Source organism: Danio aesculapii, chromosome 15 (genome assembly GCF_903798145.1).
Source record: "Danio aesculapii chromosome 15, fDanAes4.1, whole genome shotgun sequence".
NCBI classification, from domain to species: Eukaryota; Metazoa; Chordata; class Actinopteri; order Cypriniformes; family Danionidae; genus Danio; species Danio aesculapii.
In genome coordinates, this window is record NC_079449.1 from 5,896,589 (window position 1) to 5,915,663 (window position 19,075).

The 19,075-nt window shown below is 39.2% G+C and overlaps 1 protein-coding gene across 1 annotated transcript in view; it reads right to left on the reverse strand.

The window, feature by feature from the left end:
• Window positions 1–2,955: 2,955 nt before the first annotated feature.
• slc8a2b (solute carrier family 8 member 2b) overlaps window positions 2,956–19,075 on the reverse strand; it is a 129,541-nt gene continuing 113,421 nt past the window's right edge. The window contains exons 7-9 of the mRNA XM_056474053.1: window positions 18,586–18,697; window positions 15,404–15,682; window positions 2,956–5,639 (exon numbers count right to left, since the gene is read on the reverse strand). Of these exons, the coding sequence (XP_056330028.1) occupies window positions 5,263–5,639; window positions 15,404–15,682; window positions 18,586–18,697 (768 nt within the window). The 3' untranslated portion in view covers window positions 2,956–5,262. The remainder of the gene's footprint in view (window positions 5,640–15,403; window positions 15,683–18,585; window positions 18,698–19,075) is intronic.

Sequence of the window (19,075 nt, forward strand, 5' to 3'; positions counted from 1 at the left end):
ACCTGCGTGACATTTATTGCACTTTCTCTTTGTAGCGTTAAGAGGGAAAAGCCTACATGCTCTAGAGGAAACCACCTGGAAGCGGGTGATAGGGGTGGGATAGGCACCAAAAATAAATAAATAAATAAAATAATTCACAGAAGGGTTCAAGCAACGCCGTTTCATGCTCAATAGCGCATGACGTCCTGCTGTTGCTCAGGGTTTATTCGCATATTGCACACTTTGTCTCAATCAGTTTGGTTGCACTCAGAGTAAACACGAACACGTTGACATACGACACAATACAGACACGACTGTGAATTAAAACGTGTTAGTTAAATATTAAATGATCAGTAAGTCTCTTAAGGCAATAATTGGGAACAAAAACAGATTTAGGGTAATTCTGCTAATCTAGGATTGGCCCCGTCCTTCAGGGTTTCATGAAAATCTCTGTTGAAAATGCTGCATCCCAATTCGCCTGCTTATACTTCATCCTAAATCTGAGTACTTTTTGTGAATTAAAAGTACATACTTTTGAGTGTGTAACAGAAGAGTATGCAAGCTTTGGGACATACGACTTCCTCATTAATTGGGGTCTGTTGGGTTCTCTTGCTTAGTTACATGCCCTCTCAATCATCTCAACACATCATCCACATTTCTTTCAAATTTAATTTCATACCACATTGAGCTTGTCGCTAGTCTTTTGCGGATGTTGTAGAACTTCCTATTCAGTCACCTGACTATTGAACGGCAGAAATAGTCAAACTACTTGCTCTACAAACAAGAGTGTTCATGACTAGACATAAAAAGTAAAACAATATAACATCAAGCTGCAAACCAAGCTGTTTTTAATGTCTAGAAATCAGTGGAAGTGATTGAGACCGGCGGTCTCGAACCAAAAAGATTCCAATGGCTTCGCCCACTCTTGCATGATGAATAAGGTCAATAGAGATAAAGCAAATTTAGGCCACGCCCTGATCGGTTGAATCTAACTCACTCTATTGACTTTCTACTGCGGGAGGGTGTCATTTCTGACTAATAAAAACACAACAAAACAATGTCTAGAAGTTAATATGTCACAAAATGTAATGTAGACAAGCTAATAAAATCTAGAAATATGTTTTTATAACCTGGCCACCCCAAAGATATGACTAGGACACAAAAGTAGATCGCAATCTCTCACATTAGAGAAGTAAAGCCGCCTTTCCACTGCACTCGACATTTGGACATGACTGTCGGAAAACGCCCCCTTGTGGTAGTCACACAGAATTTTCAGTTTTGTCATGCACCAAGGGAGAGAATAAAGGAGTGCAAAAGCAAGAGTCTTTATTGTTTGTGCATTGAATGAATGAATACTAGAAACTCATTGACCGCTAAAAAAATTTTGGCGGGAATGTGGAGACAAAATAAATAAATATATATTTTTATAACTCATTTATAAATAGAATTTTTTTTTTCAATATACTTATTTCCGAGAAGCCCCCCCCCCCACCTCCCCCCTACCCATCAGACTATGATGTGTTGCACTCTGCCTCTATTGGAGACGCAGCCTCAGGCTAGTCTGCCATTATCTGCCTCAGGTGTTTGCATAATAATGCATTCAGAAGTTATAAATCTTTATAAAAGTTCACATTGTTGTTGTAGATGAACTATAACATGGATTTATATATTTTCAAGCAGGTTAGATTTTAATTAACAGTCATTCAAACATCTTTGCCAAAGCTTCTACACTTAATGATCGGTTTCAAGCGTCAGCCGTGTTTGTAGTTTGTTAACAATTTTTACCCACATTTGTAGTTCTGATCAAATTCTCATCCAGCACAGTAAGCAAGCACGGATCTGCACTTCAAATTTCTATTGGAAATAGTAGACAATAACTTTGGAATACTCATTTCAATGAACTATGATTTGTAGGGCTGTAACGGATCAAGGTTGACACAACCCACTGTTCCGAACACAAGTGAACCGCGGATTAATACATTTTTAGCATGTAGATTAATCCTAAATTTGTAACGATTGCAGAGAGGTGGCTCTCGTGTCATACAAATCACATATATGAAAGCATTTAGGCTTTCCTGTGAAATGTGATGATGACGGAAGAAGTTGTGGTGGGTTATTCGGGATGCGGTGGGTTTCTTAGGTTAAACTACTTGTTTAGCCTGCATTAATGCATTCAGTGTAAGCTGCACGATTAATCATTAAAAGATCGGGATCTCAACACCCACGCAACATAAATTCTAAATGATGGTGATTTGCATATGTCTATTAATCCTTCAGCTCGCTGAATTCAAATCTGTGTTTGACAAACGCAAAAATAAAGAAAGGGATTCAGTTTTTTGAGTTAGTTATGAAGTTACAAACAGTCAAATAACACAGAAGTACTGGGATAATAGTTTATAGTTTAGATGTTAATGGTAAAGATTAAAATTACCGTCATGTGCTCAAAAATGAAAGATGTAGGCGGCAATTACATTATGTAACCAATAGGTGGCGACAACCAGCTATCAAAAATATGCAACTGAATAATTCTTTAAAGATGATACGTCGAGTAATGAAACATGAAGTTTTATGAGTGAATAACTAAAATTAAATATAGGTTGTACAAATTATAATGTTAGATTTCTACATTTAGCGTTATCAGCAACAGTAGTGGTAACAGTGAATTTTTCACAGTACTGAATATTTTACAATTTATGTTTATTCAGCTGATTATTTCTTAATTTTATTTTTAATAAAATTACAGGTTCTAAGTTTTGGTTTTAACAAACAGAAGTTTCTTGCAGTGCTGTTTCTGTAATAAATGGAAAGCAAATGACATTTGTCTGCTCCCTTTTTGGCTGATCTGAAAAATGGTCCGATCCGTGAGTAAAAAACCATAATGTGATCCAAATTGTGAGATTTGTAATCCGTTAAACCAGTGTTTCCCAACCCTGTTCCTGGAGGCACACCAACAGTACATATTTTGGATGTCTCCCTTTTCTGACCCATTAACTTCAGGTGTTGGAGTCTCTTCTGATGTTATGATAAGTTGATTCAGGTGTGTTTGATTAGGGAGAGGTTGAAAATGTGTACTGTTGGTGTGCCTTCAGGAACAGGGTTGGGAAACACTGCGTTAAACCACTAGTGATTTGGGATGCACTCATTTTGTTTTCCAATATAATTCAGGATGGATAGTATGCGAATTGGGACACAGCATATGATTATCTCCCATTGAGAATTTTTTACTTGGTGATTAACAGTCTATTTAAGCCAGTGGATGCTGACTTTGAGCATGTGTAACACAACATTGCATGCTTCATTCACACATCTACTGTAAGTTAGAGAGCACATTTCTCTCTGCTGAACTGTAAACAAAGGCATGGATCTTGTGAAAACTACGCAAACGCTAGGCGTTTTTTCTTGAAAATGCAGATCAATTGTGTTGTTTTTTCCTCACAAGATATTCTTGAAAAGAATAGGACATCCTGATCCACTCTTAAATAAATTAACTGTTCATTTTCTGACCTCACAACAAAATATCACGCAAGACCCAACACAGGCAGCCATCCCTATTCAAACAGAATCTCTCATCTCGTCCCTTTTAGCAACAAACATTGTAAACTTCAAATTCATGCATGTCTTCAGAGTCAAAGCATGCCATTACAGATCTGTCAATATAGTTCTCCATCATGCATTTCGAATGACTAGACCACAGACAAAAGTCCAGCCCTGAAGAACAGCACAGGTACAGTACACACACACATCACACAGCTTTTTTTTGTACAAACACCTACAGACAGATGAGCCGACGACATAAAAACACGTCAATTCTCCTTAACGTACGTACAAACACAATCCTGAGTGCTCCACACGTAAACAACAATTTTATTGTGAATCTGTCAGGGACCAATCAGCACCACGCACAATAATCAGCTAAGGAACCAATCAATGCGCAGCTCAATAAATCATCAATCGCTGTAGTTCGAGCAGCCCCGGACAGGTTTACACAATGCCAAGAAACTGTACAGGGACTTCAATGTTTGTAATGAGAACTCGTAAATGAACGTGAACACTCATAAGTTTTTTTTTTTTTGCACCGTATTAAAGTTGACAAATCATTTGTCCTCCTAATAAATCTGTATTTACAAGATAAACTCCCATAGTTTAGTTTGAGGGGACCGATGAGCCACCGCAAACATCACGAGAGACATCTTTTAATTCCTCAATGTGGAAAACACGATTCCTGTACTCCGATTGGACATGATGCTGGAGATATGGAGATGATGCCGATGTTTTCTTTGCGCTGACACTTTTAAAAGCGAACACTGAGAGAGTTCCGTTGTCTCCAGGCAACAGAAAGCACAGAACGAATGAAGATTCCAACCATGATGTCATATGATGAGAGCGGTGTTCCATTTTAGAAGATCCCAGTTGTAGAGGCATCATAACGCTGAGCAGATGTGTGTTCATGTAAAACTAATTGTATATGTCGTATAGTCTTCAAACTGTCCCTGCCCTACTCTAGCCTAATGTTCGACTACTTTTCTCGCTATTTGACAAACTGTAAACAATTTCTACCATTACAGGGCACAACTGAAAGTGTTTGATCACTCGATGATTATAAACCGTTCACTTCTGACAGTGTAAACAAATATTTTATCGCGATATGATACTCATTTGATTCTAATACTGTCAACTTGGTGCACATTGTTATTTAAATTGTATTATTTCTTAAAATAATAAGTTCTAGAGCGTGACTTATTTACTTTGCAGGCTCTGAAGTAATTCCGCATGCTTGAAGTCCAGCGTGTTGCCCAGCCTGTCTTGGCTTTAGCTCAGGATCTCTGTGGTTGTATTAGCAGCGATCGCTTTAGATGCAGAGAGCTGAAGCAAAACTGCTGATCTGTTAACGCTTGTGCATTTTTATTAGCGTCACTAAAGTTCTGAGGACTCTTTTTTAAATCTCTACTCTGATTTATTGTGCCCTTGAACCAGAAATAAAAACCTGTTAAGTGACAATGCAAAACGAAAGTCAATTCTGCCCTTGAGACCAAAAGATGTAAGACTATTTTACAGCATCGTTCCTTTTTTTACTACATTACACTCAGTGTTGCCCTCTTTTGCTACATGCTTTGCTTCCTTCCTCTTTTTTCATTCCTACAACTTCAGATTTCCTACTGATATTAGTAGTGCGTTCAGCAATTCATGTGTTTTCTTAAAGTGTGTGTGCAAATTTGTGTGTCACGTAAAACGGAGCCTCTCGATTTGAGGGTAAACATCAGTGCATGTGGGATAAATAGCTGTTCAGAAGCCCTCGATGTGGCAGTAGGCCTCCAGGCTGGAGAATAGGATGTAGAGGAACCACAGCCCCAGAAACAGGAGTGTAGTGAGCAGTCGGGAGACTCGAGGGCCGCCCAGCTCTCCTCCAATCGACGGCCGGCGCCGGAACAGCAGCACCGCCATGCAGATGAAGGCAAAGATAGTGAAGAGGGTGACGGAGAAGGCCAGAGATCCGGGGTCCACGTAAAAGCGCTTTCCCTGGACGGCCCAGTACACGGCTGCTACTGACCAGGCCACTCCGATACCCAGAAACACATTGACGGCATTGCTGCCAGTGACGTTTCCGATGGAGGCGTCTGCATACTGATCCTGGTTTGCAGCCACTTTGCTAGCGAATGTGTCTGAAAAAATAAGAGAAGCAAATCAATGTTAGAGGTAGAGTTACTTATCGACAGGGCTCAAAAACAGATGTTCTTAAAAACCGAAGTGCTTTGGAAAGTTCTTAGAAATTGTTTAAAGGGCACCTATGGTAAAAAAATTAACTTTTCAAGCTGTTTGGACAGACATATGTGCATGTATGGTGTATAGACTGTCATATTGGGGTGATATAAACACACCCAGTGCTTTTTTTTTCAATTTAACAACATAAAAAACGGTGGACCAATTGGAGCGGTTTTCAAACCGACCACAACTTTACGTAGGAGAGCTGTCCCCCCACCCACCAATATTGATTGACAGGCGCGTCATCATATCCTCAGTTTGTTGATTCACGTCCGCCATTTTCAGCGTGAGTCGAAGCGATATCACTAAGGGACCACCCTAGCTCTATTTTTAGATGCAAGGCTCATTGGGCTCAACACAAGAGCAATATTCTCCACATTATCGCTCTAATCGGAATTATTGGTTGTATCTTTAGGTAGGTTTGCGAACATGTGTACTTCTCATTGAGTCTACCTTATACTTCAGCCGTTTGCATTTCTCGCGATCCCAGAAGCTCCCTGTGATCTTAACTAGCATGCGTTTTAGAATTCTAAACATAGGTTTCTATCAGGGTACACTCAAGTCGACGGCTGGATGCGGCGGACCGCTGCAGACTTGAATTGCTGTTGTGTGTACCCTGATAGAAACCTATGTTTAGAATTCAAAAATGCGTGAAGTGACGATTCGGGACACTTCATGTTTCTGCCGCTCCACAGAGAGTGCCAGGTTTGCTGTGTCGTGGCTTCGAGCGGCGCATCTGGTGCCTCAGTCAAAATTAATTCAGTGTGCGTGGTTATTAGTTTCTGTGTACAAGCTCGGCACTTGAAACTAGCACACAGTTGGCTGTAAAACTGTACAAAGACACAAATGATTTTGTACTCTCTGCTTGGTCTGTGTCCGAGTCGTACATGTACGACTGATTGCTGAACCTTTCACTCCTGCTCCTTCTCTGTCTGCCTGTCAGACTCTGTTGCAAACGCAGAGCGGGTGAGCTCATGGCCCCGCCCCCTTGTTACGTTGGCGGGAAGCCGAAACTAATTTACATGTGAAGCAACACACCCCTAAATCAGCGAACTGTGGACACGCCCCAACATGACACTTTTTAACACATCAAATAAAAAAATCTGAACTGTGTTTTAAACTGAAGCTAAACTGGCACACTCAGAAGAACCATAATATTAATATTAAATCATAAAAAAGAGGTAAACTGTGCGCCCTTTAAAGGGGACCTATTATGTAAAAATCACATTTATATGGGGTTTAAACACAGTTGTGTGGCAACAGTGTGTGACTATGAAAGTATTTAGGTTTTCCTGTAAAATATAATGATGACAGAAGAAGTTGTGCTGGGTTTCTTAGGTTATTAAAGGTGTTTTCTGTCACTACTTGTTTAGCCTGCATTAATGCATTCAGTGTAAGCTGCACAGTTAATCATTAAAAGCTCGGAATCTCAAAACTCACGCAACATAAATTATAAATGATGGTGATTTGCAGTGTGTTTACTAATGCTTTGAATCGCTGAATGCAAATCTGTGTTTGAACAATGCAAAAATCAAGAAAGAGATTCAGTATTTAGTTTACAAACAGTAAAATCACACAGAAGTACTGGGATAACAGGTTATAGTTATGATAAAGATGAAAATCACCGTCATATGCATTTAAAGCCTAGTTCACACTACAGGATTTTAAACATTGGTAGATTGCTGTGCTGTTCACACTACATGACTTGATTTTGTGTCTTTTAATCGCTGTGGTGTTTACACTATGTGACACTACGTAAATGATCCACAAGAGGGGGTGACACACTACAAGATCTGACAACAACTCGTTCCCCAACAGCTCAATCCAGCTACCAAACCTACAGCCAATGAAATGTTGAGGGAGGAGTCATCAGAAAAAGCTGAACACTATTGGCTGCTTGTGTGCTGACATCACTGACAGCGTTTCAAGCTTTCGAGGAAGCATTTAAAAACATCGTCAATCAGCTGACGCATCAGCGGATCAATCGCTCATCTGCAAGGTTCAAGTGGATTGATACATAGAGAATTATTAATATTTGTAATTTAATAACTCTTTGAAATAAAACTAGCATATCTATAACACCCTGATGTTTCCTAAATATCTGTGGATTTCTTTCTAACATTGTTATTTTTTTAATTACAAAACAGTAAAGAACCGAGCATTTCTACCTTTAATTACCATATTGGTCAACATGACTGCATGCATGTCTGCTACTTTTCGCTGTGATTTAAATATGCATGCATTTTTTGCCTAGCAACGTCCTGCTAACATAAACATAACTTTCTGATAGCAAAAACATAAATTTACTTCAGATATATCTTTCAAAACAGCATATTCTGTGCCGGGAAATAGCTTCTGTTTAAAAGTGAAAATGAAAGCGAGGCCCAGACCTTTCTAGTCTCTTAACTACATATTTATAGGTTGTATTACCAAAAAAGGATAATATTTTTAGTGTAATTGTGTCATAAAATAGGATGACAGACATTCAGAGCTTAATTTTATTGTCTCAATAGAGGTTTTGAATGTAAATATGATGTGACGATATGACGTCTTATATGAGAACATTCAGAAGACCAGTATGACAATTCTTATAGTTACAGTGTGCTAGTTTCATTGTTAATATAGCCTACTCTCGTGTCCGTGTTAACGCAGAATGAAGCGAGTACATCGATGCCCATTCTGGCCAATCACAGACGTTTCTGTTGATCTCCTGAGCACACAGGCATTCAGTTCATGCTGATATGCTCTCTCATTGGCTGCAGCTCGTCACAACATCTGACCGCACGTGGGGTCGAGTCGGCCAACTGCCATCAAAATTTGATCAGAATAAGGTTCTGTTTCTCAGGAGATACTGTAGGAAGGCAAGCAGATTTTGGATTCTTAATAGAAAAGTAGACAAGCAAAATCCCTCTGCAATACTGCAAGGTAACATTGCTCAAAAAGTTTCTCCTTGAGTCATGATCTTTATTTTATCTTTATTTTCTTTAATGGGGAATAATTCATTGGGTTCTCGTTGTTGTCGTATTCACCTTTATAATAATTAAATGGGTTCATTTACTTCTACTACATTTACCAAGCTGCAGCTGTCCAGATCTTTTATTTCAAGAGGCTTTATGTCAGATTCTGTTCATGAAATAGAATTGGCTTGAGACTAATTTCTTATTTAATTTGGCAATTTATCCAAACACTCAGACGCTAATTGCAAAACACAGTTTAGCAGCTAATAATGGCCGTGTCAGAGCTGATAATGGTAATGAGCCAATGGGATGCAGACTAATGCAGTTATGTGTGGGAGAGAGAAAGACAGTGATTCAATCTCAGGGAAAGATCAGGTGCTCATTAAGAGGAGCAGAGAAACAGTGCTTTAAGACCTGCTTTGTATGATTATATAAAAATACATTTATTATATAATTATTATAAAAACATATTAAATATATAAAATATTATTCATTCATTCATTTTCCTTCAGCTTAGTCCCTTGTTTATCAGGGGTCGTCAACTATTCCGGCATATGTTTTATGCAGCGGACACCCTTCCAGCTGCAACCCAGTACTGGGAAACACCCATACACTACAGTTAGACTTCACACTTAGCTGATGATTAATTATAAAGCTTGTTTGGCATGCTGTCCCGGGAGAGAGCCCTGAGCTCATAAGATACTCGAGCCCAGGGCGCCCACCCATTTGCACGGCGAAAGGGGAGTTTGAGCTCAGGTAGATCTCGAGAACTCCCCTGCTATAGTAGCTAATGAAAAGATAGTGATTGCTCTTAAGAGATAACTACTTACTAGGTCATGTCTATGGTGCCGATTTGGATTAGTCAGTTAACTTAAGTTGCATGTTTTTGGATGGCAGGAGGAAAATGGGGAACCCTGGGGAAACACACGTGAGAACATGTAAACTCCGCACAGAAAGGTCAGCTGGCTTGGTAAGGACTAGAACCAGTGACATTCTTGCTGTGAGGCAACAGTGCTAACCACTGGGCCACCGTGTCACCCATCTAGGAAAGGAGGAGGAGTAGGGGTGGAAGGGGGGATTCTTGAAAATGAAGATGGCTGTGATATGGATCTTAGGATATTTATAGTGGCTTAGGAATCATCTGATTGGTGAATCATAAATTGGATAATGCGCGACCGACCGCAAGCAATCATAAGCATCTGATCCTCTCTAAATTAGTTTATAAATAAACTTCACTTACGTTCATCCGATTCACCTATAGCGCATATGTTTTTGACTGTTGGGGAAACTTGATTACCCGGAGGAAACCCACACCAACACAGGAAGAACATGCAAAATCCACACAGAAACGCCAACTGGCCCAGCCGGGACGCGGATCAGTGACCTTCTTGCTGTGAGACGACATTGCTAACCACCGTGCCGCCAATAATTTTATTATTTAAAAAGCTATATTTAACTAATACAACTTTACAGTAAGCACAATTATAATAAAACTAAAGACTTTTGCTCTTTGTAAAAAAATCCTTACACAGAAATATAAAATGTTTCATAGAAATTTAAAAACAATCATTACCAATTAAAAAGGTTGTTTGAGCAGCAAATGAGCACATTATATAGATTTCTGAAGACTGTAGTGAAGTTCAGAATATCAGCTTTGCATGAATTCAATTTCATTAAATCAAAAACAATTTGTTAAAATATTTAATCATGTTTACTGCACTTTTAAATGATTAAATGCAGAAATGATGAGCATACGAAATGTTAAAAAATCCAGCAAACTCTAATATTGACTAGATTTTCTTCAATGTCTTGCCAAAACAAATTACTGTAGAGCAACACTTTTTGACTTAAAAGGAAAGTTCATCTAAAAATGAAAATTCTGCCTCTCTCAGCTGTCAGAAATGACCTATAGTATGTTGTTACCTGTATGTCTGTATTGTTACTTACAGTTTTGTTAAGCTTATTGTATATTACTTGTTCATACCTGTCAAACCTCCTGTTTTCCTCAGGATTCTCTCGTATTTTACAATTCTATTCTGCTATAGTTCAAGTTCATTTATTTATAGAGCACGTTTAAAAACAGTCACATGACTGACCAAAGTGCTGTACAAGACAAAGTAAAACAAAAAACAGAATATAAAAAAAACAGAAACATGTTATCATGTTGTAAAGGTATTTTACCGTATTGCTCCCATGTTTTTCATCTTTCTCTGAAGGGTGGCAATAAACATTAAAGAGCCGACCCTCCCTATACGCAACCCATACTGCCGAACCACCAGGGGATGCCTCTTGCTCTTAAATGTGAGTCTGTTCTGTGCTTTCATTTTATTAAGGCATGGAATAAATATAAAAACGGCCGTATTCCCTTCCTTTCCATTACAGACGCCGTTGCCCCTGCCATGTAATCCTCAAAACAGTCATTGGGATTACGTCAAACATTAAATAAAAACACACATTTAAAGTACACATGAAATGAAAACTAATCATATTGATTTCGTTTGTTCACATTGGTAGTTTTGTGGTGAACAATTCATCTGTGCATGTCATTAAGAAGTAATAACAATAACAATAGTTAAAAGAAATAACAATAGTTTGCACTTGTAATCTAAAATTAAAATCTAAAAATGGCCTTCTTGATTATTTTCTGTTAAATTCTGAGATTAGGGGCCCTTTTTTAATGATCTAGGCACAAAGTGTAAAGTGCAGGGCGCAAAAGCATTAAGGGCGTGTCCTAATACACTTTTGAATACGGTTTGCGCCGTGGCGCATGGTCTAACAGGGTTGAGCTAATTCTCTTAATAAGTTCTGGGTGTGTTTTGAGGTGTGTTTTGAGAATAAACCAACAAGAGTCTCATCTCCTATTCCCTTTAGGAGTCAGTTGCATCGTGTCATGGCGCATTTGCTATTTGCATGGCCAACTTTGTAAGGGGAAAAACTGCAAGAAAGCTAGCGAGAAAACAGTTAAACAAAGCATATGCAGCACGAGGATAAAGAATGACCCTCCTCCATTCAGCCTCTTTACTTTCTCTTTCTCTCTTTCGCGGTTAAGGAAGGGGTGTTGTAAGGCTACACACAGACATCCATTAGCCTACATAATTAATTTTGTTTGTTAAGCACAAAGGTTTGTTTCGGGGCGACATGGTGGCACAGCAGGTAGTGCTGTCACCTCACAGCAAGGTCACTGGTTTGAGCCTTGGCTGGGTCAGTTGGCATTTCTGTGTGGAGTTCGCATGTTCTCCCCGCGTTCGCGTGGGTTTCCTCCAGGTGCTCCGGTTTCCCCCACAAATCCAAAGACGTGCGGTTCAGATGAATTGGGTAAGCTAAAATTGTCCGTAGTGTATGTGTGTGAATGAGTGTGTGTGAATGTTTCCGAGTGATGGGTTGCAGCTGGAAGAGCATCCTCTGCATAAAACATGTGCTGGATAAGTTGGCGGTTCATTCTGATGTGGCAACCCCAGATTAATAAGCCAAAAAGAAAGTGAATGAATGAATGAATGAATGAATGAAAGATTTGTTTCAAAACTATTTCTAAATTCAGTTCTAATTTCCAGCAAACTAATAAATGAACAATAATATTGAAGTGTGGTCAAAAAACTGAGTCATATCCAAACACACATGCTGTGCCTCATATGGTCTAAAACCCGACAGGTGGACAAATCTAAGCTTGTTTTTAATAAAACAAATATAAATATGCATGTAATAAATAATACTACTAAAGAATAAACTGAAAAAGCCCCCCAAGATGAAGACATGGAGGCGGTGGTTTTTATATTTATGCATAAGTAATCATTTCTGTTATATTTTATTCCTTTAATTCTTCTTAATTTGTAAAGATATGTGCGTATTGCTGTACATCCTGCATGTTTTAAGCAATGTGTAAGAGAGGCGCACAACTAACGCGCTCTGGGCTGGACTTTAAACCTGCTTTCAGCTGGTCTATTAAACAAGGCAAGGCAAGGCAAGTTTATTTATATAGCACATTTCATACACAGTGGCAATTCAAAGTGCTTTACATAAACAGGAATAAAAGAAACAAGTATAAGAGAAATAAAAAACAAATAATAGAAATGGTAAAAAGAGAAATAAAATAAAATAAAATAAAAGCAGATAAAATGTGTTATAAAAGAATTAAAAAGAAGAGAAAAACATAGTAGTTCGATCTGTCGGACGTAGCACAGTGCTCATTCAGTAAAGGCACAGCTAAACAGATGTGTTTTCAGTCTTGATTTGAACGTGCCTAATGTTGGAGCACATCTGATCATTTCTGGAAGCTGATTCCAGCAGCGAGGGGCGTAGTAGCTGAAAGCCGATTCACCCTGCTTTGACTGAACTCTTGGGATTTCTAATCTATTTGATCCTAAAGATCTGAGTGATCTGTTAGGTTTGTATTCAGTGAGCATATCTGTAATGTATTGAGGTCCTAGGCCATTTAGTGATTTATAGACCAGTAATAATACTTTAAAATCTATTCTGAATGTAACTGGGAGCCAGTGTAAAGACCTGAGGACGGGTGTGATGTGCTCTGATTTCCTGGTTCTGGTCAGAATTCTGGCCGCAGCGTTCTGGATGAGCTGCAACTGTCTGACTGTCTTTTTGGGAAGGCCAGTGAGGAGGCCATTACAGTAATCCACCCTGCTGCTGATAAAAGCATGAACAAGTTTCTCTAAGTCTTCACAGGAAACAAAGCATCTAATTCTTGCAATGTTTTTGAGATGATAGTATGCTGATTTACTAACTGCTTTGATATGACTATTAAAACTCAGATCTGACTCCAGAGTCACACCAAGATTTTTGACCTTATTTTTTGTTGTTTGACCCTTAGAGCCAAGGTACGCATTCACCTTGAGAACCTCATCTCTGTTCCCAAACGCAATCACTTCAGTTTTCTCTTTGTTTAACTGAAGAAAGTTTTGGCACATCCAATTGTTAATTTCATCAATGCATTGGCAGAGGGTGTCAATGGGGCTGTAGTCATTAGGCATTAAGGCTAGGTAGATCTGAGTGTCATCAGCATAGCTGTGATAGGAGATTTGGTTTTTTCTCATTATTTGGCTCAGAGGGAGCATATAAAGGTTGAACAGGAGAGGTGCCAGAATCGAGCCTTGTGGGACTCCACATGTCATGGGTGTCCACCTCGACCTATGGTCACCTATACTGACATAGTAACCTCTTCCTTCAAGGTAAGATCTGAACCATTTGAGGACCGTCCCAGACAGCCCAACCCAGTTTTCCAGCCTATCCAGAAGTATGCTGTGATCGACAGTGTCAAATGCGGCACTGAGATCGAGCAGTACCAGCACTGTTAGTTTGCCTGAATCTGTATTTAGGCGGATATCATTGATTATCTTTATAAGGGCGCTCTCTGTACTGTGATGTGCTCTGAAACCAGATTGATAATTGTCCAAACATCCCTTGAAGTTTAAGAACTTGTTAACCTGGTTAAAAACAACTTTTTCAATGATTTTGCCAATGAAAGGGAGATTTGAGATGGGCCTGTAATTGCTCAATATGGTGTTATCCAGGTTGCTCTTCTTCAAGAGGGGTTTAACAACTGCAGTTTTAAGTGAGTTAGGAAAAATCCCTGAGAGAAGTGAAGCATTTACCACTTTTAGAAGATCCATTTCTAAACAGGTAAACACCGTTTTAAAGAATGATGTGGGGAGCGTGTCAAGACTGCAGGTTGATGTTTTCATAACTTGCACGATCTCTTCTAAGATTTTGCCATTAATTGCCATGAAATCGGACATAATGTCTGATTTCTTAAGTTGTGGTTGAGTTAATCTGACTTCGATACAATTTGGCTGATTGGATGAGCTGATTGCCTTTCTGATATTATTGATCTTGTCAGTAAAGAAATGAGCAAACTCATTACATTTGCTTTCAGAGAGTAGCTCACTGGGAATCCGACTGGGGGGGGTTGTGAGTTTCTCTATCGTTGCAAAGAGTTTACGAGCATTGTTTACGTTGCTGTTTATAAGGCTTGAGAAGAAAGTCTGCCTAGCAGTTTTTAGTTCCATATTAAAAGCACGAAGACTGTCTTTATAGATATTATAATGGACTACTAGTTTCGTCTTTCTCCACATACGCTCAGCTTTTCTGCACTGTCTTTTCATTATTTCATTAAACAGTCTATTTTAGTTCCTCAAAATAGCAACACAGCAACAATGCGCCTTAACACACCTCTTTTCTAGACCGAAACACCCATGCGTCCACAAATTGACGCAAATGGATTTACTATTTAAACAACGTGGCGGAAAATGGAAAAATTAAGGTTGCGTTGGTCTGAAAATAGCAACACGTCGGGGCAAACACGTCTTGCGCTTTATTGCGCCGAGTGTATGATAGGGCCCTAGGTCTGTCTGAGGTATTGGGCGTGGCTAACATACCTAACCACGCCCCTCCAGCTGTCAGTTTTGACAACAAACAGAAATAGTGAGGAGGAGGAGTCTGTCAGGTTGTAATAACTCTCCCCAAACCCTTTCCCCCAAGATCTTTCTAAATGAAACACCTACTTGGCTACATCCAATCAGCTCGCTGTAGAAAAAACAAGCCTTGCCCACTGTTTTCTCATTTAATATTCTGTTTTTCTGCATTCATGAAGAGCAAAAAAAAAAAAGTATTTTCATCAGTAACCTACTTTCCAATAAACACCATATGTCTGTTAATGTAATGTACCCAGTCATGTGTAGTAAAAGTAGAGAGCGCACCTGGTATGGAAGTGCCGAGCGCCACAAACACCACGGCGGTGACGGTGTCCCGCAGGCCCACAGTGCAGCCGAAGTGCGACGCCAGATCCCCGATGACGGCCGTCAGGAGCCCGATCACCGTGATAGAGACCAAGAAACAGGCCCAGCCGTTCCAGTACTCGGTGGGAGGGACGAACGCAAACAGAACCTTCCAGAAGACCGTCACAAAATGCATGACGTAATCAGAGCAGGACGGCGGACGCTCCTCTCGACCCTCCTCGTCATCTTCATCACCGTCACCTGGGGAGAAAAAGAGGCAAACGAAGGAAGCTTATGTTATTAATCTTTTATATCCACCAATGCAAATTCACTAACCTAAAACCATTTAATCCTGCTATACCTAAAGAATTAGAACATTATATGATCATCACTAGGGCTCAGTGGTTAGCACTGTCACCTCACAGCAAGAAGGTCGCTGGTTCAAGTCTCGGCTTGGTCAGTTGAGATTTCTGTGTGTAGTTTGCATGTTCTCCCCGTGTTCGCGTGGGTTTCCTTCGGGTGCTCCGGTTTCCCCCACAGTCCAAACACATGCACTATAGGTCAAATGTCTAAACTAAATTGTCTGTGTAAAACATCTGCTGTGTAAAACATATGCTGGAAGTTGGCGGTTTATTTCACTGTAGCGACCCCTAATTAATAAAGGGACAATGCTCAAGGAAAATGAATGAACATCACAAAAAAATGGCATTTTTTAATTTGAAACCTTCAATATTTTGTCATTTCACAAGGCCCTTACTCTTTTTTTTAGCATGCATACTTTATACACTATCCGGTCACTTTATTAGGTACACCTTACTATCCAAGCGTTCATGTTGTTGATGCCAAATTCTGACCCTACCATCCAAATGTTGCAGCAGAAATTGAGACTCATCAGACCAAGCAACGTTTTTCCAATCTTCTATTGTCCAATTTTGGTAAGCCTGTGTGAATTGTAGCCTCGGTTTTCTGTTTTTAGCTGACAGGAATGGCACCCGGTGTGGTCTTCTGCTGCATTCAGAGATGCTCTTGGTTGCTGGTTCGAGCCCCGGCTGGGTCAGCTGTCATTTTCTGTGTGGAGTTTGCATGTTCTCCCCGTGTTCGCATAGGTTTCCTCCGGGTGCTCCGGTTTGCCCCACAAGTCCAAAAAAAACCCCATGTGGTATAGGTAAATTGGCTAAGCTAAATTGTCCGTAGTGTATGAGTGTGAATGAGTGTGTATGGATGTTTCCCTGTGATGGGTTGCAGCTAGAAGTGCATCCGCTGCATATAACATATGCTGGATAAGTTGGTGGTTCATTCCGCTGTAGCGACCCTATATTAATAAAGGGACTAAGCCAAAAAAAAATGAATGAATGAATGAATTTAATATTAACCTCATCTGGTGGCAACAATGTTTTCAGCACAAGTCTATTCTTGGTTTAATTTTGGAGACCGCCAATCAGAGATTATCCTCAATGTTCAGTTGTGGCCTGTGTTTATTTTTAATCTATTTGATAGCCATAAAGGTGTCAGAAAGTGTGCTGACGCTATTGCTCTGTTGTTTATCTAACGTAAACAGACCAATCCTATGAAAAAAACTGAAAAGGCTGATGGTTTTTTATTTGCATGTTGTGGCTTTTTTTATGTAACTATTAACTAATAATTTTACTTTCTGTGGGTTATGGATAAAATATGGTAATTCTAACAGTTTAATAAAATGTTTTGACTTATGAAAATCACCAAGCAACCCACTGTCATTGTCAGGCAACTCCCCAGGGGGTTCTGATCCCCATTTTGGGAACCACTGGTCAACAAAACAAACCAACATTATACAATTATTTGCCTAATTACCTGAACTATTCACTTTAAATGTCTCTTTAACCAGAATACTAGTATCTTGAAAAACATTTAGTCAAATATCATGCACTGTCATCGTGCCAAAATAAGAAATCAGGTATAAAAACTATCATGTTAAGAATGATTTATTATTTTGTTTCCAGTACACCCTGACAAATTTGTCTTTATATTTTGTATGTATATTGTTCTGTTTTCTGTTCTTTAAGCATTAATAAAAGATACATAAAGAAAACGCGGTAATCATTAACAGCACACGGCAGCAGAGGGCAGCAGAACACCACTGAGAAACACTCCACTGCTATCCGCAGAGAACTGAGACGTTTTACTTTTATAAGTAATACAGGGGTAAGAGCAGGGTGCTAATTACAAGGGTTATTGACTCCTAATTAACGCTTGATGCCCTCTGAAAGACGTCAAAACAAGATATATGGGGGTCAGCCCTTAAATATCGAGAAATAGTTCGCTCTGAACTTTTTTTAAATAATAATGTTTATAATTAAAATAGTAGATAATATAAACACAGTTGACCACCCCTATAAACGGATCATACCATTGTGAATGCATTATCGCGGCAATCAGTCTATGCGAGACAGAAATCATTCAACAATCTGAAACCGACAGATCTGCAGCACAGATAGACAATGTAAGTGTTCACAAGACTGTTTTCTCGAAAAATATGTGTTTGTTTCTACATGTTGCCTAAAAGTAAAGTCAAAAGTAGGTCAGAACACACTAAATATCCGTCAAAACACTGAAAACTTATATACATTATATTAATAGATGTCATTTAAATAAATACATACATTTGATTCACTGAAGCTGATTATTATATTCATTCATTCATCCATTTTCCTTCAGCTTAGTTCCTTATTCATCAAGGGTCGCCACAGCGGAATGAACTGCCAACTTATCCAGCATATGTTTTACACAGCGGATGCCTTCCAGCTGCAACCCACTCATTCACAAACTCATACACTACGACCATTTTAGCTTATTCAGTTCATATAGCACATGTCTTTGGCGTCTTGCTGTGAAGCGACGGTGCTAACCATTGGACCACCATGCGCCCCTCACTTCTATCTTCCCAATAATAATCCAGAACAATCCTCATATGCTTCCAGAATAATCCCAAATCAGCCAAATTAATGAATTCTTTCCAAATAGAGCTGTTCAAGCTATCCTATTCATATCGCAATATAAATCACAGCAAAACTAATTTTTCAATATCGTGCAGCCCTAATGTGTGTGTGTGTGTGTGTGTGTGTGTGTGTGTTTGTGTGTGTGTGTGTGTGTATGTGTGTGTGGATAGAGAAGTGAAGGGTCTGGACCTGCGCTGACCGTCACGGCCTCCACAAACTGCTCTCTCCAGGAGTGTGTGCCTATCACCAGCGCCAGGTTGGTCTTCTTGATCAGCTTGTCAACGGTGCTCTGAAACACACATCACAAACACAAACACTTCAACACACTCTTCAGATGACTGCGGGAACATTATTTAGAATATTGATCAAATATTGATGCGATAAAAGTGAAGAAATATAAAATGAATGAACGAACAAGGAATTATTTGAAGGAACAATAAAATTATTTACAATTTTGATCAAATATTCATAAGATAAAAAATCTAAATTAATATAAACGAATGAAGAATGAATTTATCATATTTACATCTTCTTTTTCTCTTTTTACTTTCTTTTTCCTTTCATTCTTTCTCTCTTTCTTTTCGTCTTTCTTGCCCTTTTTTGTTTCTTTCTTTTTCGCTCTGTTTTACTTTTTCTTTTCTTTACCCTTCTTTATGTTTTCTTTTTCCTTCATTCTCTC